Genomic DNA, 27,187 nt, shown 5'->3' with positions numbered 1-27,187 from the left:
TGCAATCTTCTTCCCGCCCTCTCCGCCCCCACCCCAGTCTGACCTTTCACCCTCACCTTGACCTCTTTCCACCTATCACATTTCCGACGCCCCTCCCCCAAGTCCTTCCTCCCTACCTTTTATCTTAGCCTGCTGGACAAACTTTCCCCATTCCTGAAGAAGGGCTTATGCCCGAAACGTCGATTCTCCTGTTCCCTGGATGCTGCCTGACCTGCTGCGCTTTTCCAGCAACACATTTCCAGCTCTGATCTCCAGCATCTGCAGACCTCACTTTCTCCTCCAGACAAACTTCCATGACAACCTTCATATCTGTAGCTGCGATGCACTCTCTGATTTGGAATGCTACACCCCCTCCTCTTTTTCCACCCTCCCTGTTCTTTTTAAATGTTCTAAAACCCTGGAACATCTAGCAACCATTCCTGCCCCTGTGAAACCCATGTCTCCGTTACGGCCACAACATCATATTCCAAGTACTAATCTATGCTCTAAGTTCATCACTCTTATCTCTGACACTCCTTGCTTTAAAGCAAACACGCTTTAACCAATCCCTTTGTTTCATCACGTGAAAGACCTTCCTGATAGATTCACTACATCCTGTCACTGCCCCATCTACAACTACCTCTCTCTGAGATATGTAGCTCTGGTTCCCACTCCTTTGTCAAATTAAGATCAGCAGAAGTGGAAATCCAAGCCAGAAACATGAATGAAACTTTGCAGACTGTTTTTATTAAATCTCAGTTAGTGGTAAGCACAGTCAATCTACCGTGAACTATAACAATGGGGGAGGTGGTGGACTAGTGGTAATGTCACGGCGCTCATAATGCAGACATCCAGGTTAATGCACTGGAGATGAAAAATGTGGTGCTGGATTGATTCCTGAAGAAGGGCTTATGCCCGAAACATCGATTCTCCTGCTCCTCGGATGCTGCCTGGCCTGCTGTGTTTTTCCAGCACCACATTTTTCAACTCTGGTCTCCAGCATCTGCAGTCCTCACTTTCTCCTAATGCACTGGAGATGCAAGTTCAAATTCCACCATGACAGTTGGTGGAATTTAAGTTCAATTAATAAACTGGAATCTAAAGCTATTCTCAGCAATAGTGACTAATCATTAATTGCTGCAAACATTAAAAGGCATATTCATCATGTTTAGCCGACATGTAACTTCAGATCCACAGTAGGTTGTCTGTTATCTGCTCTTGTCAAAGGTCATGCAATCCACTCAATTCAAGATGGAGTAAGGGAAGGGCAAGAAATGCTGGCCTTGGCAGTGATACTCACATCCACTTAAGAATAACTTTTTTAAAAAAAAAGAAGATTCTGTGTCAATCAGTTCTATTATTCGATATAACAACACAGATGTCAGTGGTTCAGATTCAACCATGCACAACTCTGGCCAATGCATTACAGTAGAGCTTTAAAAAGATATTCAGGAGTAAAACTGAACCAATAACTTAGATTAGGCAACTGAACAATGAGGACAGACTGAAGAAGCACAGTTCAAAGAGATCTTTTCAATAACTTAACCTTGTAGCAAACTACTACCAGAATGCGGGGGTCAAGTTCAATGTGGAAAAGTGAGCTGTCAACTTAACTCAACTGGTTCACACAGAAAATGAGTGAGTGTTTGGAGTAGAGATATCAGACAGAGAACATCAGGAAACCAGAGAATGAACGGGAACATTTCTGATGAAAAAGGTGATGAAGGAATTTGACATAGGATTGGTTATTTCAAAATAAACTTTATTGCAGTCAAAAAGACATGAAAAGTCTTTTCAATTTGTGTGCAACAGTTTTTACATTCTTTTCACCAAAACACTGACTTTTTCTTGAATCGTTAAAGAGAAATGCAAAACTGGAACAGACCATGTGACCAAGATGTGGCCGAATCAAAACTTGCTGTTTAATACTTCTCCAAGTCTAATACTAGTATAAATCTGCCACCCCTCCAGCACAAGACCTTCAATAGCATCACTATCATTGAATATCCCACAAAAATATCCCAGAGGTTACCAGAAACTGGACTGGATCAGCCATGGAAATACTGGGGCTCCAAGAGCAGGTCAAATGTTAGGAATTCTGCAGCAACTCACCTTCTGTATCTTCAAAGCCTGTCCAATAGCGTATACTGTATAAATCAGGGCTTGACAAAATATTCTCCCTTTGCCTGGATGGGGGAGCTCCAACAACATTTGAGGAGCTCAACATCATAAAGGCATAGTCTCCGAATTAAAAGGTGCCAATGCAAAACTGAAAGAAGGTGGAACTTCGGTGTGTTGGGAATCTTTGGGAAGAGAGATCAGGTTAGGGGGGAGGGAGAAGAGGGGGAAGAGGGGAGAGACAGAGATAGATTCTTGATCCATAGGGCAACCAAAGGTGATAGGGACAGGGTAGGGAAGTGGACATGAGGAGTGTCAGATTAGCCATGATTCTGTTGAAAGGCAGAACAGGCTTGAGGGGTTGAATGGCCTACTCATGCTTCTATTTCTTATGGTCTTGTCATCCAGGATAAAGCAACCTGCTTGATTAAGACCCCAGCAACCACCTTGAACATTCACATTCTTCATTAATGCACATGGGCAGAAGTATGTATCAGTTACAAGATTCACTGCAACAACTCAACAATGGTCCTTCAACAGCATCTTCCAAACCTGTAGCCTCTACAAAATAGAAGAGCAAAAGGTAGTAGATACATGAGAAGACCACCTCCTGCGAGTTCCCGTCCAAGCCACAATCATTGTGACTTGTAACGACATTGCTGCTCCTTCACTGCCAATGAATCAAAAGATCAGAAACCATTAAGGGTAGAAGTAGCTCAGTTAGCCTATCGAGTCTATTTTGCCATTCAATGAGACAATGATGGATCGGTTATCCTTAACTCCACTTTCTTACCTTATCCCTACAACCTTTGATTCCCTTACTGATAAGGCACAAGTCCCAAATCCTGCTGTGCTACAGCTTTCTGCAATCTTTCCCCATTTAAAGAATATTCTGCTCCTCTATTCTTCCTGATAAAGTGTATAATCTCTCACTTTTCCACACAATATTCCATCTGCCAAGTCTTTTATCCAATCCTGAAACTATCGCCCATCACAGCATTCTGGGTGTACCTACAGCCCAAGGTATGCAGCAGTTCATGAAGACAATCCAACATCACTTCTCAAAGGCATTTAGGATGAACAAGAAATATTGGACATCGCTGCCAAGGGCTGGCAACGAGGTTGGGGATCTGAGGTTCTGCAAGTAGCAGCAGTCCGTTTCTTGATTAAAAGTCATTGTATTCATTTTACTCAACTTGACTGATCAACACACACTTATCGAGAGACGGTCTTGAATGTTTTTGGAAACTGTGAGAACAAATATTTCTGTGAAAATTGAGAAGTTGTGAATGACTGTTGAACTCTGGCAATTTCCAAATACCAACGCCTAGATTTGAGCTATTCAGTGGTTCATCTAAAGCCACCAAAGAGACAGAGTCTTGAGCTTTAAGAACAGTTTCCTGCCACATAAGTGATTGCAGTTTACAGATTAGTTGTATGTTGAGAGAGAGAGGTCTTTATTTTTACTGTTTTATTGAAATATTGAAGATATTGTAAATATGGTAAAGTGCACCTCCTGTACAGCAAAACTGACAATATCCACATGCACCAGGATCAGATGGTGCCAGTAAATAAGATGATGCTGGCTAAGCCACTGAAGTTCATGTTAATATAATAAATCGATTGTAAACATGCATTTTGACATTTACTGTGACTTGCAAAGTCTTAATATCTCTTCACGTTTGATTCTTTTCACTGTAAGCAGAAGAGAAAAATGGTTCAACTTTGACTTCAGACTGACATCAGTATTTTATTTGCTAACAGTGACACCAGGTGGGGTACATATCACAGATTCCAGTTAGTGAGGTATTCTGTATGGTAGAAAGCCAGATGACACAATTTTTACCATATTTAGGATTATTTGTTCAATACGTTGGTGATAAGCATCTGCTGGACTGTTGGTGAGACTCAGTCTAACTGTATGTTTAATTAATCTACATTCCAGTATGCTAGAATTTAGTGGCATCCTTCCCGATTCAATCCCTGCTCTCAATAGGCTGCTTATAATCTATTTCCTGATGCTGTCAGATCTGAATATTTTCTGCATTTTCTATTTTTATTTCAAATAACGAGCAACTGTATATGCATCTGTATTACTGGTTAGGTACTTAACAAAGAGCAGAAGACAATCTTGCAAATGGCTGTCATCGAACATATCGACAAGACTGATCCCTACTTATACACTGTCTTTCATTACCTCAATGTCCTGGAGTACACCTACAGACAACAAGCATCCTTGGGAATGCACTGTTAAAAAGTGGGAAATGAGGCAGAAAATCTGATCACAGCAAGTTACCACAAGCAACAATGTGATAGAGAGAGCCTGCTTTAGTGGAAAAAAAAACTGTGGATGCTGTAAATCAGAAACAAAAACCAGAGGTTGCTGGAAAAAACTCATCAGGTCTGGTAGCAGCTATGGAGAAAAAGCATAAGAAGGGTCACCAGATTTGAAATGTTTTTACCTCCACAGATGCTGCCAGACCAACTGAGTTCTTCCAGCAATTTCTGTTTTTGTTTCTGCTTTGGTGATGCTGATTCAAGTGTAAATGTTGCCCAGGACCTTTGGGATAACTCCCCCATCTTCATTAAAGTAGTGCCTCAAGACTTTCTGCATCCAACAAGGAAGAGTAGACAAGGTATTGGTTTAACATCTCGTCTGAAGAAACAGACCTTTGAAAGTGCAGCACTTTATTGGTTTTGTACTGGGCTGTCTGTCTGGATTACATCCTTACAGTATCTAAGTCAGAGCTTGAATCTGTAACCTTATAGAACATAGAAAAATACAGCGCAGTACAGGCCCTTTGGCCCTCGATGTTGCGCTGATCCAAGCCCACCTAACCTACACTAGCTCACTTTCCACCATATGCCTATCCAATGCCCATTTAAATGCCCATAAAGAGGGAGGGTCCACCACTGCCACTGGCAGGGCATTCCATGAACTCACGACTCGCTGAGTAAAGAACCTACTCCTAACATCTGTCCTATACCTACCACCCCTTAATTTAAAGCTATGCCCCCTCATAATAGCTGACTCCATACGTGGAAAAAGGTTCTCATGGTCAACCTTATCTAAACCCCTAATCATCTTGTACACCTCTATCAAGTCACCCCTAAACCTTCTTTTCTCCAATGAAAACAGCCCCAAGTGCCTCAGCCTTTCCTCATACGATCTTCCTACCATACCAGGCAACATCCTGGTAAACCTCCTCTGCACCCGTTCCAGTGCCTCCACATTCTTCCTATAGTCCCATCTTTTTATTACTTTTACCAAAGTGAATCACCTCACACTTAGCTACATTGGCTCCATTTGCCACCTTTCTGCCCAGTTCTGCAGCTTCTCTATATCCCGCTGTAACCTGCCACGTCCTTCCTCACTGTCTACAACTCCTCCGACTTTCGTATCATCCGCAAACTTGCTCACCCAACCTTCTAGCCCCTCCTCCAGGTCATTTATAAAAATGACAAACAGCAATGGTCCCAAAACAGATCCTTGTGGAACACCGCTAGTGACGGCACTCCAAGATGAACCTTTGCCATCAACTACTACCCTCTGTCTTCTTCCAGCCAGCCAATTCCTAATCCAAACCTCCAACTCACCCTCAATGCCATACCTCAGTATTTTTTGCAGTAGCCTACCATGGGGAACCTTATCAAACGCCTTACTAAAATCCATATACACCACTAACTTATAAAATGAGGATGCTACTGATTGAGGAAAGGCTGATATCTTACACAAAAGTGAAACACTGCTGATGCTGGAAATTTGAAATTAAAACACAAAATACTGGGAATACTCAGCAGCTCTGATCGCATCTGTAAAGAAACAGAAGTGTTACCATTTAAGGTCTGTGACCTAGTGAGAATACTGCTGCCTCTAGCTGCATCTCTGAACTTTACCCAAATGTCTAACGTAACAGAATCCAAAGACCAATCTGCCACATAATTCCTCTTCTGACTTGCCATTCTACTTCTGCAGAAGTGCTTATGCCCTGAGGCTTTATTTGAACAGTGTACAGTACTGAGTAAAAGTACTTTATTTTCTCTCCCCAAGGAACAATTTCCATCATTTCAAAAATTCATAAGGCCCCTTAAAAAGCTTGTAATCGGCAACATTATACAATCTTTTACATTATCGTTTATGGGGAGCTGTAAAAGGGAACGTCTGAAATACTGAAATACCATTCAGCATTACAACTTGGTCAGTATTGATAAGTGATTCAACTAATCAAGAAAAATAGGAAAACAAGCAATTAACACGAATAGACCTTCAAAATGAGAAGCATTATTATTAATATGATGAAAAGGCTATATTGTGAGACTGAGTATCTTTTGCCATATAAGAAGTCCTGGCAAGAGTACTATTGTTATCAGAAAGAGAAAATGGTTATAAAAGTGATCAAGGATGCAGAATTGTATGGAGTGAATTAGATATCATTCATTTTGTGAAAGTAAGTTCGTAAAACAGATGGTGTTGTCAAGATCTTTGTTTGAGTGACAGTATGTTGATTTGTACAGCTGAATTCAGAAAGGGGCATCAATTTTTAATAACACATTTTCATTACATCGTTGACACTATGAATTTCCAAAGGTGTTTTCATGGAAAAGTAAAACAATCAATTCTTAAACCTTCATGTATTTTAAAATAGAATAAAACATTGGCTTATAAATATAACAACCTCATTTCTAACTTGAAAATGAACGAATACTCTGATAGCTTGCTTGACAGTCCAGTACTGATTGCAGAGGCAGGTAAGGATTGAACCTTGAATGCTGTTGAGTTGAGAAGTTCTGTTGAGATGAGGGGAGCATTTGGCCCTTTGTGCTTCTAAGCAAAATGTGTGACAGCAACAAGCCAAGATTTCTCCCTTTGATGACCTATTCTGCTGGACCATGTACAAATGAGTCAGTCAGAACATGAGAGGGACTTCACTGCTCATTTACCTTTCCTCCCCCTGAACGGTGACAGAGTGAGTAAGATGTCACAGAAGGTGGAAATATTTAGATACAACATTTAATTGACCGGCAAACATGAGGTAAACATGACCATTGGGATTAAACTGCTCACTATTCCACGACTGTCCTGTGATGCTAAGGTAACGTCTTTATTTTAAAAGAAGTTCTTAAGCCCCTTGGCTCCATTTTCCTTTCACCTCCAACTGATAAGATTCTTTCTCACAATGATACCATCCCATCAACAACTTCTCTAAATTCCCCTCATCCAATAGACAAGGCAATATCTGAAGGTCTTCCTTGGCCTAGCTCTGAACTAAAATCTTCCCTTAGCTTCCTTCATATCATCTGTACTCAGCTTTTCCAATGATACCTACCACCTGCTCCCATGACATTATGCCCATAAAAATGTTGACAGATTATCTGAATGTTCACGGTTCTCTCTCTCACACAAATTTGTCATTGTCAACTTCTCCTCAAAAACAAAAGGCTTTGGTTGTTCCATCCTTGTAAAGTACTACACAATCTCCATGTTCTCTCTTCTCCAAAATCCTTGAACGTACTGTGGCCTATCACATTTCATCATAGCATCCTGACAGTGCGGAAACAGGTCATTTGGCCCAACAAGTCCACACCACCCTCTGAAGAGTAACCCATCCAGACCCATTCCCCTACTCCTCTACATTTACCCCTAAACTATACATCCATGAACATTATGAACAATTTAGCATGGCCAATTCACTTAACCTGCACATCATTGGACTGTGGGTGGAAACCGGAGCCGACATGAGGAGAATGTTTAAAGTCCACACAGACAGTCACCTGAAGCTGGAATCGAACCCAGGTCTCTGGCACTGTGAGGTTGCAGGGAGAACCACTGAGCGCTGTGCCGCCCTCCGGAGTCTATTCTTGAAACCCCTACCATCAATTTCGTAAATGCATGCTGACGAACAGCATGTATCAGTTTTCACATCCTCACTGATGCTCTACCTCACAACCATTTCCTGGTGGAGAGAAGGGCATTGATGCAACAGTTGAAGATGTTTCCCAGAACTCCACATCTCAATCCCTCTTATCCAGTCCACAACTGCCAAAGTATGAAACTATCTTTTCAAAGTCAAAAATGCCATCCTATGTGACTATGACAAAGGTAAGTGGTCCTTCCTCAGCCTATCTGTAGCCTTTAACATAACTGACCACAGAATCGTCCTCCAACACCTCTCCATTGTTGTCTAGCTCAATGGAATTGTCCCCATGTGGCTCTATTCTTAGTAATCTAATTGCAAGCAGAAAATCAGCTTTGTTTTCTGCTCTAGCACTGTTACCTCTATTCCCTCCGGAGTCTATCCTTGAAACCCCTGTCTACAATTTCATATCTACATGCTGACCAACCGCACTACCAGTTTTTACATGCTTGCTGGCACTCTAACCCAGTACCACTTTCTGGTGGACAGAAGGTTATTGATGAAATAGTTGAAGATGTTAGGCCTTTGGATCACTTGACCTTCAACATTCACAGCAGTTTTCCTTTGGGTGAAGCAAGCAATGGAAGCAATGGAAAGTTTCTCCCCCTCATTCCCATTGACTCGGTCGTGTTGCTCAGGCTCCTTGATGCCACACTAGGTCGAATACAACCTTGATATCAAGGGCTGTCACACTCACTTAAACTCTGGAACTCAGCCGTGTCCGCATTTCATTCAAGACTGTACTGAGGTCAGGAGCTCAGTGGTCTTGGTGGAACCCAAACTGAGCATCAGTGTACAAGTTATTGTTCAGTAAGTGTTGCTTGATAGCACTGTTGATGATAACTTCCGCCACTACTGAGGATCATGAGTATACTGATGGGGTGGTAATTGGCTGGGTTTGGGACTGCCCTGCTTTTGCTTCAGGACATACGTGTACAGCTTTTCATATTTTATGATCGATGCCAGTATTGGAACATCTTTTCTTTGAAGTTTGCATCACATGTAGACAGGGTGATTAAGATGGCATTTAGCACACTTTCCATCATGGTTCAGACCTTTGAGAATAGGAATTGGGACGTCATATTGGGGTTGTACAGGACAGTGATGAGGCCTCTTCTGGAGTACTATATCCAGTTCTGGTCGCCCTCCTGTTATAGCAAGGATATTACTAGCCTGGAGAGAGTTCAGAAAAGATTTACCAGGATGTTGCCAGGAATGGAAGGTTTCAGTTATAAGGAGACGCTGGATAGGCTGGGACTTTTTCCACTGGAGCATAGGAGGTTGAGATTTATAAATGCTCAAAGTATAGAAATTTATAAAATCAAGAGGGTCATAGATAGGCTGAATGGCAGGTGACTTTTCTCGAGGGTGGGGGGTTTTCAAGAATAGTGGGCATATTTTTTAAGATAAGAGGGCAAAGATTTAAAAAAAAGATGAGGGCAACTTTCTTTTACACAGAGAGTTGATAGTGTGTGGAATGAACTTCCAGAGGAAGTGATGGGTGTGGGTACAGTTACAATGTTTAAAAGGTATTTGGATAAATACATGAATAAGAAATGTTTGGAGGAATATGGGCCAAGCGCAAGCAAGTGGGACTAGTTTAGTTTGGGATTATGGTCAGCATGAATTGGTCAGCATAGACTGAAGGAAACCTCCTAAGACTCTCTCTGAATCAGACTGCTTATCTCAATTCCAACACTGGATGAGCGGAAATTCCCTCCTATTAAAAGCTGGAGAAGCTCTGCCCACATTCCCTGCTATAAACTTCACTCCCAAGCCACCAACACCATCCAGCTGATTGGCAACAATGAGAGACTGAGCCAGATGTTTGTAACTTTGAAGTCCCAAAGTGAGCTTCCAATGGCATGATGCCTAACTTCAGCTCTCCTTGAACCTGCTTGCTGCTGAAACACCCATACATTACCTTCTGGTCTGACTAATCTTCTGCACTCCCGGATCTGCTCCCATATGCTCCCTCTGCAAAACTGAAATTATCCAAACCTTGGCTGCCTGGAATCTAATTCTTACTAACTGCTATTCACACATCTGTCCTCCACTCACTGAGCCACGTTGGTTCCCAGTTAAGTAATGTCTTTAAAATTTAACTTAAAAAGTTATTCTTCCTGTTTCAAATCCCTCCATGGCCTTGTCCCTCTCTATCTCTAATTGCTTCCAATGCTCAACCCTCCGAGATATCAGCACTCATCTCATTCTGACCTCTTGAGCATCCCTGATTTTAACTTCCTCACCAATGATTGCGGAGATTCTGGAACTCACTTGCTAATTCGCTGCAATGTTTAGGCACCATAGAAATAAAAGGTGTTGCTTTCATATGGATAATCAGCAGGCTTTACAATTTTAGCAGAATAGCTCCATTGGTCATTTTCATATTGCTGTTTGTTCTGATTTGCTGTGTGCGAATTAGCTATCAACTTTCCTATAGTGTAATATTGGCAACCTTTCAAAAGTACTTTATAGGCTGTAATTGGAGTTAATGAGATTATGAAAAACAAAATAAATATAAATATTGTAGTTCAAATGCTTCTCAAAAAATGGTAATTCACATTATTCACAGTTGTTGTGTATCTACACAGAATTTATATTTTGATACACACACACACACACACACACACACACACAGGATCATGACTGTCAAAGTGGCTTTACTGCATAAAATGTGATGGTCCTTGCCAATATGATGTTGGTCATTCAAACTGTGAACTAATGATAAATAAGATAGATAAGACATAATAGAAACCTGTAGTAGGTCATCACTATTATCTACAAAAGCCCATTTCTCATGATCTATGCCCTCCAGTCATACCAGAGATAAAATAAAGTGTCTCAGATGAAAAAAAGTTTTGGATCCTTTTCGAATTTCACCAATTAAGGAAAAGGTCAACCATGCACCAAAACAACAAATGACAAAAGTCCTTCTCTTGAAAAACAAAATGCAGCACAGGCAATCTTTTTCAGGCTTTGTTAACTTACTCTTCCTGATCATTTATTGGCACAAAAACATGCTGCACGGTATTTTCAGCCATCTTTCCATTCATCCTAGTCTCAGGTATAATACAGCACACACACACACACACACACACAGAATTACCAATAACCTAATGCTTCTCATAACAAGGGGACCCCAAAATCATTTCTGGTTTCAACTGATTTCACTAGAATACAAATTTACTGAAAATAACATTCAAATATCAAATACATGACTTTGTTAAGAACAGGCTTAGCCATTGACCCAGTGAATGATATTTGACAGAAAGGGCAAGGAGGAATAACAGAAATAGTTTTGTTTCAATGTGATGTAATCTAAGTATTGAAATAATTGCAAGCTAACATGGCTTAAGGCCATTATAGTGGCCAACTCGCAATGCTGAGGCTTTCCTTTCTAAGCAAAATCACTGCGAATGCAATGGCTATAACTGAGTAAGTCACCCAATATGACTTGTTAATTAAGGTTAGTGTCAGCTTCCATCACCAATGCGGAATAGAGATAAAATGTGTCTGCTGTAATCATTATAGTCAGACGGCCAGTTTTTGAGCTGCAAAGCCCAATCCATTAACGCAGCTTAGCTGACTATCGGCAGGATAAGTCACACCCACATTGTCATCTAATGATTACAATAGTACTTGAACTTGGAATGTAATTTGAGTACCCCAGAGCACGATGAACAGGACATCTTACCAGCACAAAGCAGAGAAATGGAAAAGTTTTGTTGTTTGTGCATTTTGATTGGGAGGGGCAATGCATTTTGAATCTACAACAGGTTTTTGATATTGATTCTCAACTAGGTCTGTAAAATAGATCATAGATTAATAAAACAGTCAGTTGTTTCTGCACCAGCTAAGATTGCTCCAGTCGCTATAATCATTGAGGAAAAGCAGTCTCTGTTTCTGAGAAATTGATATCAAACAAGTTGCAACCCAATTTATTTGAACTGATCAAGAGACACTGAAAACACCTGTGTTACACCTATGAAAAATCATAGGATGATGAGTCTGCAACGTACTGACTCAGAGACATCAGTGCTATCAACTAAGCCAAGCTGACACATCATAAAACTAAATGAATGGTTATTTTACACAGGTAAGAAGTATAATACATCATCGAACTGTGTCACAGAACAGTCGGGCCACCGTAGCCCATTACATCAACAGCATAAAACACACCCAAAAAACAATCCTGGAACAGGAATAAGCATTTGAGCTGATCAAGATTGCTGCTTCCACAGGTTAAAGATCTAAGTTATGCTCTCAGAGAACTCCCCTCCCATTCTCCGCAAATCTGATAGAAGCCAACTCTAAGTTGTTAATGAGATGGTCCATTCAAGCCGTTCACTTCTGACTGCACTCCACGTTTGTTCCTTTTCTTGTCTTATCAAGCTAGAAAAGGTGGATACAATGATTCTAAGTGTGGTTAAGTGGGAGCAGCAAGGCTCTCATGGATCGCTTATAACACACGGTCCAACTCCTGGGAGAAACAGAATCTTGTGAAATCGATCAATGTCACCTACAATCAATGAAAACCACTAATATTCACTGATGGCCTCCACTTGATTTCATAAATGCTATGCAGCAAGTAAGCCCTGTGAAAGTCACATAATTGAACAAATTATCTGCAATATCAAAGTAGGTTGCATGCTGTAACTTGACATACTATCCATATCAAAAAATGTTCACTTAAATTGTTCTATTGGCAAGTTGAGTTGGCATAACAGGCATGTAATGTACTGTGAACATACTTCTGTACTAAACACAGAACTGTTTTTTTTAAATAACCTAACCACCTCCAATGTTACATTCAAACTTGACAATTCAGAGGAGGAGTTACCAAGGACAATGCAAACTGGGCACTCAAGCCACAAGAACCCCATTCCTAGGCTTCTATATAAATTAAGTTAAGGCTTCATCTCGAAAATATGTCCAAGAGAAAAACTTGCTCAGGAAATTCTCCTAACTTGGTTCAAACATACGTCAAATGAGGACTGACAAAAAGCAAGGAATGGCCTCGGTGAGATACGTATGGGTCAAACCGTGACAGCAGAAGCTCCTTCTAGTGGCAGAAAAGGTGTTTGACTTCAAAACAAAACAGTTTTTGGGAAGTTCAAAACTGAACTCAACATTAAGGCTGAATGAGATGATATTCCTATCAAAGGTGTTATTCACCACAATATGCAAAGCACATGGAAATAAAGGGTTTTTGGACAGAAAAAGCCTAGAAGACTTCAACAAAATTCATTCAGATCATGCAACTTCATCCAACCATTGCTCCAAACACCAGTAATTTTATCTCCAAGGGCAGACAAAGGAGGAAAAATCCGTAATGTATTTGTGAAAAACATTGGAAAACTCGTTTGTAACTCTATGGTTACACATGATGCAAAGACAGGTTACTTATACAAAAGACTGGACTTTTGTTACGGAGGTGAGTAACGTAGAGCGAGAAATTTTGTCAGCATTAAGGGCCCTGTTACACCTAAATTTTTACAGTGGAGATATGAGGCAAGATAGAGTTGGGCCCACAAGCAGACTACAGGCAAGTATGGGGGTGCCAAGGCAGGCTGGTTAGAATACCCACCTCAATTCTCCAGGACTTTCTCTCAATAGCTTTAGAAGCTGTTATATTCTTTAACCTTTACCACACTTCCAACTTTGCAATGCCAACACATACATCAGCTCCCAATTTGTTATCCCTGTATGCCACCTCCATGATCACTCACCAAGTATACACGTGGAAGAGACCTCATAAGCCATATGAAGATGGTTAAAGACAACCTTTGAACAGTTTGATAAAAATCTCACTTATATAAACTTGACAATGAAGAAATGCTTCCATTCAAGAAAACTGTCTCTTAAATCCAGAGCTTAATACATCACGGAAACAAATTTTTATTCAGTGCCCACAAAGACAGCTCATCCTTCCATAAGCTCATTAATATTTCAATCAAACTGTTAACTCAAATTGCTGCTAAGGTATATTCTGTTGGACATTTGGCCTAGCAGTCTCAACAAGTTCCGCTATAACACTAGTTATTAAGAAATACCAAAGAGAACTCCATTGAAGCTGTGGAACAGGAATTGATGCATACTGCTATACCAGATGGTCTGTCGATCAAAGTAGTCCAACAGATTCACTTAGTTTTAAAACTATCTGAAATTGTAAGCCTTTTATTCAAGTTTAAAGAACTGAGGATTAAAAAAAGAGAGACCATGATAATTAAATGGACCTTTTCAAGCTTTATGACTGTTTATGCCTATACACCTTGATTAATGATTTCCATGCTGTGGATTAAGCTGTCAGAACAGTCAAAATGGACGTGATTTGAATTTGAAACTAATTTGACATGGCCTTACTGAACTTGTCTTTCCAAATACTGCTCCCTTGCCCATGAAAAAAAATACATTGTTGGGAAAATGAGCAAGACCTCTCCACCTAAGTCCCATTTGCTACTTTTAAAGGTTATAGGAGCTGTCCCAACTCCGTGAAAATCCAGCCCCAAGTCTCCTTCTTTCTTTCCTCATACCTATTTTCTTCTCCACGCCTCAAATTCCTTAGGAGCACATGACTTCACAGAATTGACCATCGTCATCCATTGATTCAGAATCAAATAAGACACTCACTTCACCTGATATATCTCCAAAACACCAATTGCCAAAAATGTATCCATCCCCCTCACCATGGGTAAGCTATTTAACATGTTTAACACTGTTTATATGATGAAGCTGCATTGTTAGTTAGTGTTATCATCTTTTCTAATCGAAGAGTTCAATCAACATTCATGCTTGAGCTTGGGCTAAAATTGATCATTTAAGGATCCAGTTCATCTAGAACCTTGCTTAACTTAAATACTGCAATAAATTGCCTTTATGTCTGCAGACTACCCAACATAAATATTCCTAGCAGTCTGAGCTTTTTTGGTAGCTCAGTTTGTGTCTCATTTAATCAATCCCTTTCTTCCATAGAGATGGTCACTCTGTGTTACAGTGTCGAAAACAGGGATTTGTATCCACTGCCTCAAGCTTTACATTAGAATCATGTCTGCACAGGTCGCAACAGCTTACAGGTATTTTCCATGAGCAATCATTACAAGAGACCATTTGTAACTCCGCCAATCTCCATTACGCAATGGCAATAGTGCAAAGCATGAACACCAAAAGCTACTTCACTTCATTCTTCCTCCAATGTTCAATGATTGGTGAGAAATAATTTGAGAGATCAATTTATCCATTTTTTAAAAATAAATAAATGTTTTCAAGATGATGCTGTCAAAGCCAGATTTGTTCTTCACCTCAGTTGTTATGAGAAAGTGGAACAGTCTTGCTTTTTTTTTTGCTAGCTACCTAATAGTGTATCGCTGACAATTTTTGAGATTAATTTTATTCGCCTTCCTGATTACACCAAGTATGTAAAACTGGCACAGGCCATGAAAAATGCCTTAGTTATCAGGGGTCAGCACAATGAATGCGTGGTTAATAACATTGAATGTACACACAGATGCCACATTATTTTTGCTAATTGGACTGTGGATGTCGTTTTATTAGGTTTTATTTAAAGAAACAGTCATGCAAGCATCTATGAAGTTACATGAAAATACACAGATATGTATAAAGAAATAGGCCATGTAACCAAAACCATCGAAGTTAGATGCCCCTAAGGAAGAATGTGGTTTAACACATATTGCTTATTAAAAAAATAGACTGTAATGATTTAATTGCAACCAACAAGTACAGACTAACCTAACAATGGCTACCTCATCAAGCATTTGCTCCGTAGAACTGTATAAACAAAACATGCATTAACTCCTGAGCCATTCGTACAGCACATTTTGAGACTGCCGTGCAGAGCAATGAGCTCATCACAACAACAAAATAATAGGCTTATTTGCATAATGATGCCACAAAAGGTCAAAGCTTGAACTTTGTAAAATAATGCCTTCAGAAAATTGTAACCATTGCATCCAATTAAATGAAAATATCAAGACCATTTCTGCAGGATGTAACTAATCTCTACTTACAGACTTCCTCTGCGTGGAAGGCTCAATTCTTTCTGTAAAAGAAAAAGAAAGTGGTAATTTAAAGCAGTTATAGCATTACCAGCTCGGTTGTTTTTGACACTGAAGATCAATAAACTAAACTGTTCTGTTTACAATTGAGGCTGTAGTGATTGTAATGAGGTCAGCCAGTTGGATCTCATTGAATAAGAGTTCCCTGATTGGGGCAGTTAACTTGGTCCAATCGGGGAGCCCTGGCTGATAGATATAAACAGGAGTGTCAGAGGTTCTATTCACTCTGAGTTGACACTGAGGAAGTTGGACCAGTGTCAAGTACTATATATGTGTAAATAAAGGGTAACTCTGTGGCAGCATACCAGCATCTGGGGATTCATTTTCAGAGGGTAACGGCTAGAATCCAATCACAAAATTCAGCATGAGAGTAACATGCTCATTTAGTGTTTTATAAACTGTATACCTTGAGTGTGCAGCTAATGCATGGTTGTCAGCAATATTTTAATCAAATCACTACCCTGTTTCAGTCCTGACTTTTACTTCAGTATTTTATGTCAAAACTACTTTGAAGAACCTGCTGACACAGTCCACAGCATCAGCAAATGGAATTTTTAGCTCTCCGTTTGCTTACCTCTCTATATGAGTACATATTAAAGTGAGTGGTCAAAAAAAATCATGCAGCATGAAGTACTTCCCACATTTTTAAAGACTGCATTAATGTAAAAGGCTTCTTATAGTGGTACATTCCAGACTAAGAAATTCCTGGATGTGAACCATTCTCTGACGTACAATGCGCAATCTCAGCTTTAAGCTTGGTAGAGGGCTGTGATTGTAGTAGTTGCTCCATTGGATTGGAAGCAGAGAAACAAATAACATCTAGGGTGCTGTTTTTTATTGCCATCTAGTGGTTTCTGCTTGAATGTGCACATTGGAGTGATTTTCCAGAAGGTTTTAGATGCTCAGTTGAAAACAAAACAATTTGAAAGCCTAAGGCAGGGAAGGTGAAGCATGCAACTAGCTAAGCTGACCTTGTTGAGAGCCAGCCTAGAGTTAGAAGTCCAAATGACGTCCTCCGGTGCTGTGAACAGTCAGTTCAGCCAATCCTTTTCCTTCCACCATGATCAGGCAGAATACTCTTTGGTTGAAATCAAATGGTGGTTTGTGTTTGGTTGAAACTAAACACAAATCAGCTTCTTCACAAAAGCAGAAGTAGGGAGAGAAATGTAGAGGAGGAAAATAAGGTGAAAAATCTTGAGTCATACCATAATGTATGCATCAGTATGCAATATGCGATCACCAATAAATGCTGGCCCAGCTATTATATCCTCGTCCCATAAGTGATTTTTTAAAAATTGCACTATAGATATACCGATGTATGAAGGGATTCGTTCAATTATCGCACCCACCTAGTCCCTCAAATGTACGTAAATATAGCCTCACCTAAGTAAGAGATGCCTTGGGTATGTTTCTTCTACATATGTAAAGAGCATGTTCAGAATTGAACTGCTCTAGTGACTATGTGTATTTTAAAATTTAATGAATAAAGTATATGTTTTTAAATAAAAACAAACCAATGTGGGAGATAGGCAGAAATACAGGTCAGGAATCCTTTATCTGAAAACCTCAGCACCAACAGGTTTTCGGATAAAGGATACTTTCAGTTTTCCGATATTTTCAGTTTTGGGCTCTTTAGAAAAAGAGCTTCACTTGGTCCAAATGGACCTGAAACAGACCTAAAAGGAAGTTTTAGCCTGCTTTCAAAAGACCTTCAGTGTGTAGATCTTTTTGGCTTTCAGACATGCAGAGAAAGGACCTGTATACCCACTACCACTAGGGATTCAGTCAGAAATTATATACATGCATCACCAAAAGGTTGTTTCTGAATGCTTCCGTTCAGGGCCATACATCAGTTTATTCTCAAATATCAGGAATGCTGAAATCAACAGGATGTGTACTGGGAAAGATGATTCAAATCAACTGAAATTAGGTGCAGGCAGCTATAAATTAAAAAGATGGATGGCGAAAGAAAGCCATTGTGGAAAGGAAATAACCTTCATTAATCAAATTTTAAAATTTCCCACAGGCCATTGGAAAACGGACACAAAGATCACACAAGTTTGTAGACTCACGCTGCTGTCACAACAAGCTGTGTCCATACAATTATAGAAAAGCCAGTCTCTGATTTTGTATCGGCATCTCCTTTCAGGTTATCACAGGATCCTTGAACAACATTAGGCAGGGACCTGCCAGAGAATGCATCATGCGGGTGACAGGTGCCACCCTCTTTCATAGAGCAGTAGGGCTCATCCATGTGAACATTACCCCAGAGACCGCAAGATTGCTGTATTTATCAAGCTGTTGGAGGCTGCAACGTCATACACTGAACATACAAAAAGGATGCCACTACAGATGTGAATTTCACAATGTAAAATATCTCAATCATTTGGTCTCTCGAACAGTGACCCAATTCTTCCTTTAACAATTCCACTTCAACCTGGTCATCCTCAAAAGACATTCACCATTCTGAATAAAGTACTGAAATCTCAACTTGTCTGCACTCTTTCTCTGTCCAAGTTCGATCTAATGTCTTTGGTTCTACAGTCTGTGGAAATCTCATATAAATAAAAGGAAAGAGATCATGAGCCTGCCTACCATGATATGGTGCCTTCACCACCAATCCATCAGCAACCCTCCCAGAAACCAAATAGCTAATAATCCCCAAGGCAGAGTGAAAGAACAAAATTTAGGTCAATTTAGCAGAACATCGAGATAAAGCAGGGGGAAACAGATACTGTCACTGGTGCATAATCTAGAAACCCAGGCTAATGGGGTCAGATCCCACCATGGCAAATGGTGAAACATAGAAGATAGGAGCAGAGTAGGACATTCAACCCCTCGAAGCTGCTCCGCCATTCATTATGCTCATGACTAATCCTCAAGTTCAATATCATAATCCAGCCCTCCCCCAATAACCCTTGATCCCCTTAGCCACAATAGCTATATCTACCTCCTTCTTGAAGTACAATGTTTTGACCTCAACCACTTTCTGTGGTACGGAATTCCACTGGCTCGCTACTCTCTGGCTGTAGAGATATCTCATCTCAGTTTGAAAAAGCTTATCTCCCCCAATCGTTAAACTATGACCCCTGGCTCTGGACTCTCCCACCATCAGGAATGTTAACTATTACCTTATTAATGAAATGAATAACATTATTATTATTATTATTATTATTATTAATTATTTCTTTGTTTCTTTACTTATTCTATGAAGATAACGCTTACCTTTTAACTAAGTTTTTGAACCTGCATACCTTTGAACTTAAGATGGTGCAGTGTGTGGCAACATTAAACATTTTCATTATACTCCTGTACTTGAGTACACGTGATAATAAAATCTAAATCTGACATGCTTCCTGCATCTAACCTGTCTAGTCCTGTTAGAATGTTACAGGCTTATACGAGAGACCCCTCATTCTACTAAAGTTCAGTGAATACAATCCAAACCGACTCAATCTCTCCTCATATGTCTGTCCTACTATCCCAGGAATCAATTTGGGAAATCTTCGCTGTACTCGGAGCGTCCTTCCTCAGGTAAGAAGACCAAAACTGCACACAATTTTCCAGTCATGGCCTCACTAATGTCTTATTTAATTGCAGCAAGACATCCTTGCTCCTGTACTGAAATTTTCTTGTTATGAAGGCAAACATACATTTTGCCTTCTTACTGCCTGCAGCACCTGCATGTTTACTTTCAGCAACTGGTGCACAAAGACACCAAGATCTCAATGAACATATTCCTCTCTCAATTTCATAATAATCTGCCTTCCTATTTTTGCTACCAAAGTGGATAACCCCACACTTACCTGGATTATACTGCATTTGCCATACACATTTGCCTACTCACTCAGCCTGTCCAAACCACATTGCAATATCACTACATCCTCTTCACAGCTCACCCTTTCATCCAGCTTTGTCTCATCTGCAAATTGACATATTACATTTAGTTCCCTTATCTAAATCATGAAAATATTAATTAAACTGAAATTTAATAAAGCTAGAATTAAAACTAGTCCAGTGGAATTCATGAAACCATTATGTTATGTGAACCATTTGGTTCACTAACGTCCTTTAGGAAGGAAATCTGCCATCCATACCCGCTCTGCCCTACATGTGACTACAAACCTCAACAATGTGATGGACTCTTAAATGCTCTCTAAAATGTACTAGCAAGCCACTCAATGGCATGAAACCACGATCAAAGTCTGGTAAAAGGAATGAGTCAGACAGATGACTCTGCATCAACCAAGACACCAGAAACAACAATGACACACAAATACCACTGTTGATTTTACAAAATCCTCCTTACTGATATGGGCGCAGCTTCTGCTAAGATTGACAGAGCTGTTGCAGAGACCAGAGAAACATATGACATGTCCCGCTAAGGGAATTATATTTTCAAAACAATGTCCCAGACACCATCATTCCTGAAACTGTCCTGTTGATGGGAACAGAGATGGTGTGTACAAGTGATGTATATTTTAGGAGGGAGCTGCTCTGGGAGTCTTCAAAATTGATACCAGACCACAGGAAGCCACATGCCATCAGGTCAAACAGGGACAAGGAAAGTTCCTGTTGAGTACCACTTACTGCTCTCACACCCAAATTGATGAATTCTTGCTCCTCCATGTTGAGGATGCACTGAAGATGGCAAGGGCAAAGGAATATAACTCATTAATGAATCTCCCACTATCAACATCCTGAGGGTTATAATTAAATAGAAACTAAAGTGAACCAGCTGTACAAATACAGAGGCTACAAGAGCAGGTCAAAGACCTGACTTCTCAAAGTCTGTCTTCCATCTAGAATGTGCAAGTCAAGAGTATAATACTCTTGAAGATTCCTGAAGAAGGGCTTATGCCCGAAACGTCGATTCTCCTGTTCCCTGGATGCTGCCTGACCTGCTGCGCTTTTCCAGCAACACATTTTCAGCTCTGATCTCCAGCATCTGCTAGTCCTCACTTTCTCCAAGAGTATAATACTCCCCACTTGCTTGAATGAGTACAACACCAGAAACACTAAAAACTCAACATCATCCAAAAGAAAGCAGTCAGTTTGATTGGTACCCCATCACTCCCTCCACCATTAGTGCATAGTGGATGCAGTGTGTACTTTTTTTTTTACAAGATGCACTGCACCAACTCAGTATGGCTCCTTAGACAGCACCTTCCAAATCTGCGACTGTTACCACCTACAGGACAACAGCAACAGATACATGGAACCAACTGCCTATAAGTCCACTTCTAAGTAACACCATGTTGACTTGAAATGGTACCACCATTCCTTCACAATCCACAATATGCCAAGATCCCTTTCTATTAACAGTTAATCGTCTATGATTATTTCCTTTCCATAGCTTCCTTAGACTGCATTTCTTTACATTAAATAATTTCTTCCACTTTAGCCTGTTTCCTGCACTTGAATATATCTGCTTCCTCCAAATCTGATGTCATCAGTATTGTAATCATGTCTCATGACTGGTATATCAGTTCGCCTTTAAAAGACATGTTCATTATATCTTTGCTGTATCATGGCCTGAGGTATAAAAGATCTCCTACTCACTCTTACTCTAGGATCACTTGAAACATGGCATGCTACTGAAAGTTTGTTTCTAATCTGTTATTACAGCTACTATGCACAAATAAAACGTTATTGGATTCAAAATCACAATCACTCTTCAAACCATAATTAACATACCTCGATTCTTATGCTTTAGGAGATAACAGGAGGATTGCCATATCAGGAAAAAACACCAATTAGAGGCAAACTCATCAACTGGTAAACTTAAATCATCTTATTTTGTGCCCTTAGCTATAAATCACTTAGAGTCATCGAGTCAGAGTCCTACAGCACGGAGACAGAACCTTTGGCCCAAACTGGTCCATGCCGACTAAAATGTCCATCCAGGCTAACCCCATTTCCCTGCATTTGGCCCATATCCTTCTAATCTTTCTTTATCCATGTATTTGTCCAAATGCCTTTTAAATGTTGCTAATGAACTTTCCGCTGGCAGCTCATTCCATATGTGTACCACCCTCTGTGTAAAAAAAACGTTCCCCCTCAGGTCCCCTTTTATTCTTTCCCCTCCAACATTAAACTGATGACTTAGAGTCATCGAGTCAGAGTCCTACAGCATGGAGACAGAACCTTTGGCCCAAACTGGCCCATGCCGACCAAAATGTCCATCCACGCTAACCCCATTTCCCTGCATTTGGCCCATATCCTTCTAATCTTTCTTTATCCATGTATTTGTCCAAATGCCTTTTAAATGTTGCTAATGAACCTTCCGCTGGCAGCTCATTCCATATGTGTACCACCCTCTGTGTTAAAAAACGTTGCCCTTCAGGTTCCCTTTTATTCTTTCCCCTCCAACATTAAACTGATGTCCTGAGGTCCTTGATTCCTGGGAAAAAGACTGAGTGCATTCACCATATCAGGAGAGGCATGGATTTTATACACCTCCATAAGGTCTCCCCTGAGTCTCCTATGCTCTAAAGAAAAAAAAAGTCCTAGCTTGTCCAACCTCTCCCTATAACTCAGACCATTGAGTCCTGGCAACATCCTTGTAAATTTCTTCTGCACTCTTTCCAGTTTACACCCTTTCCATAACAAGGTGACCAAAACTGAACACAATACTCCATGTGCGGTCTCACCAATGTACCGTACAACTGCAACATAACATCAGCTTTCTTCACTGCCCAGTCTACCTGTGACTCCACTTGCAGAAAACTGTGAACCTGAACTCTAAGATCCCTCTGTTCCACGACACTCCTTAAGGCCCTATCATTCACCATGATTCATAATCTAAAAGGCAATTTTCATGGCATTGACTCTTTCAGCAACCCATCACATAACATAACTGTACTCACAACTGCCTTTGAACTTGTTGACTTGAATCAAATTTCCATCCTATGCCATGCCTTCCTGCCTGTGTACATTATATCTCAATGTGCTTTCGCTCTTTGACAGTTCAGTTTCTATAGATCACTCTCGTAAACCTAATCTTTCCATTCTTGCGGCTCAGTTCAGACCATAAAGGATTTGGCTAATCAGCCATGAGCACACCATATTCTAAAATTTGTATCTACTCAGAGCCACAAATACATATAATGTGTTGAGAGTAAGAGAATGAATTTCAGTTACATTTGATCCAGTAGATCTGTAATGCTATCAGGCATTAATGTTATAAAGTAGTACAGCACACACTAGTGGCTACAATCAGGCTTTTTTTCTCAGCAATGTACTTTTTGTTTCCCTCCAGCAACTTTGATATAAAATTCCATCTGTTATTTGAAATGATTCCTTTCCCTTCAGATCCTCTTATGAAAGAACCAAAAGGAGCATTCCAGCCTCTATCTGAAGGAGACTCAATCGTGACAATTAAGTGCTGTATTTCTCAAAATTTAAATTTCTATTAAGGAACAATACATGCGAGAAGCTTGATTTTTCTTTTTTTTTTAAAAATCAAAGATTAAAATATAGAAAGAGACCACTTGCCCCATCATGCCCATGCCATCTTAAAAATGATCGACCCTGCCTACGCCCTGTTTCCAGAATATATCTTTAGCCCTGCAGATTACCACAACTGAAGTGCATTTCCAATCACCTTTCAAGTCACATGAGGGCTTCCAACTCTACTAGTCTTCTACTCCTCTCTCGGTAAAAAGCTTATTGTTACTCTTCTCTCTAATCTTACTACCAATCACTTTAAATCAACACTCCTTGGTCAATAACCTCTTTCTACTAGGCTCTTTCCACTCAGAGTCAGAGACGTACAGCACAGAAACAGATCCTTCGGTCCAACTCGTCCATGCTGACCAGATATCCTAAACTGATCTAATTCCATTTGCCAGCACATGGCCCATATCCCTGTAAACCCTTTCTATTCATATACCCATCCAAATGCCTTTTAAAATGTAATTGTACCAGCCTCCACCACTTCCTCTGGCAGCTCATTCTATATATGCACCACCCTCTGCATGCAAAGTTGCCGCTTAGGTCCCTTTTAAATCTTTCCTCTCACCCTAAACCTATGCCCTCTAGTTCTAGACTACCCCATCCCAGGGAAAAGACCTTATTTATTTACCCTATCCCTCATAATTTATAAATCTCTATCATGTCACCCTCAGCCTCTGATACACCAGAGAAAACAGCCCCAGTCTATTCAGCCTCTCCCTATAGCACAAATCCTTGAACCCTAGCAATAGTCTCATAAATTTTCCTGAACCTTTTCAAGTTTCACAAGACCAGAATTGCACACAATATCCCAAAAGTGGCTGGGTTCCTTACCATTTTGTACATCTCAATAAATCACGTCATAGCTCCCTCTGTTCCAGGGAATACACCCCCCGCCTAACTTTTTTCCAGTCCTGCTTACAACTTTGTAATAAGATCCTTATACAGTAGTAAAATATTAGGTAGTCACAAAGTTCTCCGTACTATCCTTACACAAGTCGATATCCAACTGTAAATTTTTGTAACAATGTGGTTATGCTGCCACTTTCAGACAATTACAAAATGGTTATAGGTACAGCAAAGATCACAAAAAGTTTAATCACAGGGATCAGCCCACAACTGTATGTTAAACGGAGTTTTGAGATACCTGAGGAAGACCCAAGTAACTCAATTTGTCTACAAACATGCTCAATATTAACAAACAAGTTAGGAAGATGCAATGACCCAGTAAATGTGAAAGATATATTTGTTTAATATTTGTTTAAATTAAATTTTTAAATGCGTTTATATTTTACAATGGCCTGACGTTGTACTGCAAAAGGCAGAGAGAAATATTGGGAGGTAGCTCTAAAAGAAAACTGAGTTACATACAGCAAGATTTCAAGATCGACTCATCTATTCTTGATGGTGCTTATTGAAAAGTACAGTGAAATAAAACAGCATTATTTTACTAATTCCTTACAGCAGCCAGAAATTAAAATAAAAAAACACTGCAGTGCTCAGCAGTTCAGAGGAGCACCTCTGGAAAGAAAGACCTGGAATTGTCTTAAATATGAACACTTTCTCTCTTGGTTTCTCTCAGCCTGACTTGCTGAGCATTTCCAACATTTTATGTTTAATTTCAGCTTTCCAACATTTGCAGTATTTTGCTTTTACATTAGCCTTAAAATAACCAGAAACAGTATAGGAGCCTTGGACGCTCACTTCATACAAAGCATGGCACCTGTAACAAGATTTCACTGCTGCGTTATTTCATATAGTGTGTCAGCCTACTCTAACCAGTTTAAGTTTAGGAGTGTTGTTCAAGAGATGACTTCTGGTAGATATTCCATGCTGCTTATACGTCATAACGTGCAACATAGATTTAGGAGAAGGCAAATTGCCCACAGGATCAGCTGAAAATTTTGTACACTTTTACTTGAAATTGAGAAAATTAAATATTAGTTAGACTGAGAACTGAGCATCACATGGTGTGCACCACCATAACTGACAGAATGGTCAATTTTAGCTTATCTAAATTAGCTCCTAAAAATGCCTACCTTAGAGTGGGAAAAAAAAGGTTTGCAACTGCTTACCCATAAATTAGAGGAATTGAATAGAAACTGGAAAAGTAATGGTCCATCATCCTCCTGAGATGATTTTTTTAAAAAAAATTGAGCAATTTGTTGACAACGTAAATCACACGGACCACAAAATTCCCCAGAGAGGAAGAGTTAATCATTTTTCACTAGGTTTGTTCCAAACCCAATAATGCTTTGCTTGACTGTTCATAATAAAAGAACAAAGAGAACACAGTGATAACTGCTCCAACTTAGCATTCACAATTGGATGTCATCATAACCTCTACAATTATTGCACAAGTAGCACTTTCGGTCTACTTTCAAAGATAAATGAACGCCTGTTTTATTCCACTTGGTTTTGTCACTTTGATGGATCCCATCATGGACCAGGATTCTCCCAAAAGCATTATCTGAAAGTAGACTGACTTCTTTCTGCACTTTTTGGGTCTGTAACGTAGCATTACAGTGATTAGAAACTTGCACAATTGTTTTAAGATCATTGTTCACCAATTATCTGCAGAAGCCTCTATGGGTTCTTTAATTGGCAATCCTGAAGTTCAGATCATCCTCATCTTTAACACATCCCCTTCATCACCTCATGGCCCTTATACCTCAGCAACCCCCTGTGGTGATATACCCTGCCCTTATTCTTTGGGTTAGTCATCAGATCTCCAACCCCTTGACATCCCCTTCATCTACATTGGCCCTACCCTGTGAAACTAAACTTAAACTCTTCCACTCTCTTACTTTACACACTACCTTTAAAATCTTACTCAAATGTATCTTTTTCAGGTCATGTTTTTCAGCGTTCCACTATTGCTCGCATTTATTTCTCCTCTGTACAACATCATAGGATGTTTACTTCATTAAAGAAGTAAATGAAGTACAACATACGAAGAAAAATGCACTGACACAAAACAAAGAAGGAAAAAGAGGAGAGAGAGAAAATGCAACAGTTGCCTTTAGCTCCAGGTTAATTTGGCTGCTGTGGCAGCTTTCCACAGTTTATGAACAACAACAGAAGTACAACACTACATCTGAGCTGTATTCAAGCAGAAACTTTCCAATGCTCTTCACATGTTTCACGTTTTAGCCATGGCTCCCAACTTTGCAAGCCAATTTCACCAGTATCTAATATCTACAACCTTCTTTTCCCAAGTGTTAGAGGTTGACCTATTACTTCAAACTCGAACATACACATTTCAGTCTTTGTGCTGTGCACATCAGTTGATCTTCTAATTGTGCTGCAATGAAGATGTGGTGAAGCATATGTACAGCATCTAATTCAGTTTTATAACAAATTATTTCAGCCAGTGCTGAGTGTTATGTCTTGCTATTTTGAAAGCTACCTTTCTTTACCAGTGTCTTAGGAATTTAGTTTATACTGACGTATTTAATACTTTTTGTTTTATAAATATCTCTCACTTCCAGCCCCTAAGCAACAAAACACAAAGTCTCAAGTCTGGTTGGGGCTGGAAATCAACATTGTCTGTTTACCTTTACTTCCTGTGTTATGTACAATGTTTCAATACCATATCAATGTAACACATAAGTATACTTTTGTTATTTTTATTAAAGAAGCACA

General features: G+C 39.8%; 1 protein-coding gene across 9 annotated transcripts in view; it reads right to left on the bottom strand.

Annotated features, from left to right (window-relative positions):
- Positions 1–27,187, bottom strand: part of LOC122558001 (microtubule-associated serine/threonine-protein kinase 4-like) — a 485,329-nt gene that overhangs the window by 281,129 nt on the left and 177,013 nt on the right. For all 9 annotated transcript variants that reach the window (XM_043706318.1, XM_043706336.1, XM_043706326.1 and 6 more), the window contains one exon: positions 16,040–16,071. In XM_043706318.1, coding sequence (XP_043562253.1) covers positions 16,040–16,071 — 32 coding nt within the window. The remainder of the gene's footprint in view (positions 1–16,039; positions 16,072–27,187) is intronic.

Source organism: Chiloscyllium plagiosum, chromosome 2, assembly GCF_004010195.1.
Source record: "Chiloscyllium plagiosum isolate BGI_BamShark_2017 chromosome 2, ASM401019v2, whole genome shotgun sequence".
NCBI lineage: Eukaryota > Metazoa > Chordata > Chondrichthyes > Orectolobiformes > Hemiscylliidae > Chiloscyllium > Chiloscyllium plagiosum.
This window is presented reverse-complemented; position numbering and strand designations above follow the sequence as displayed.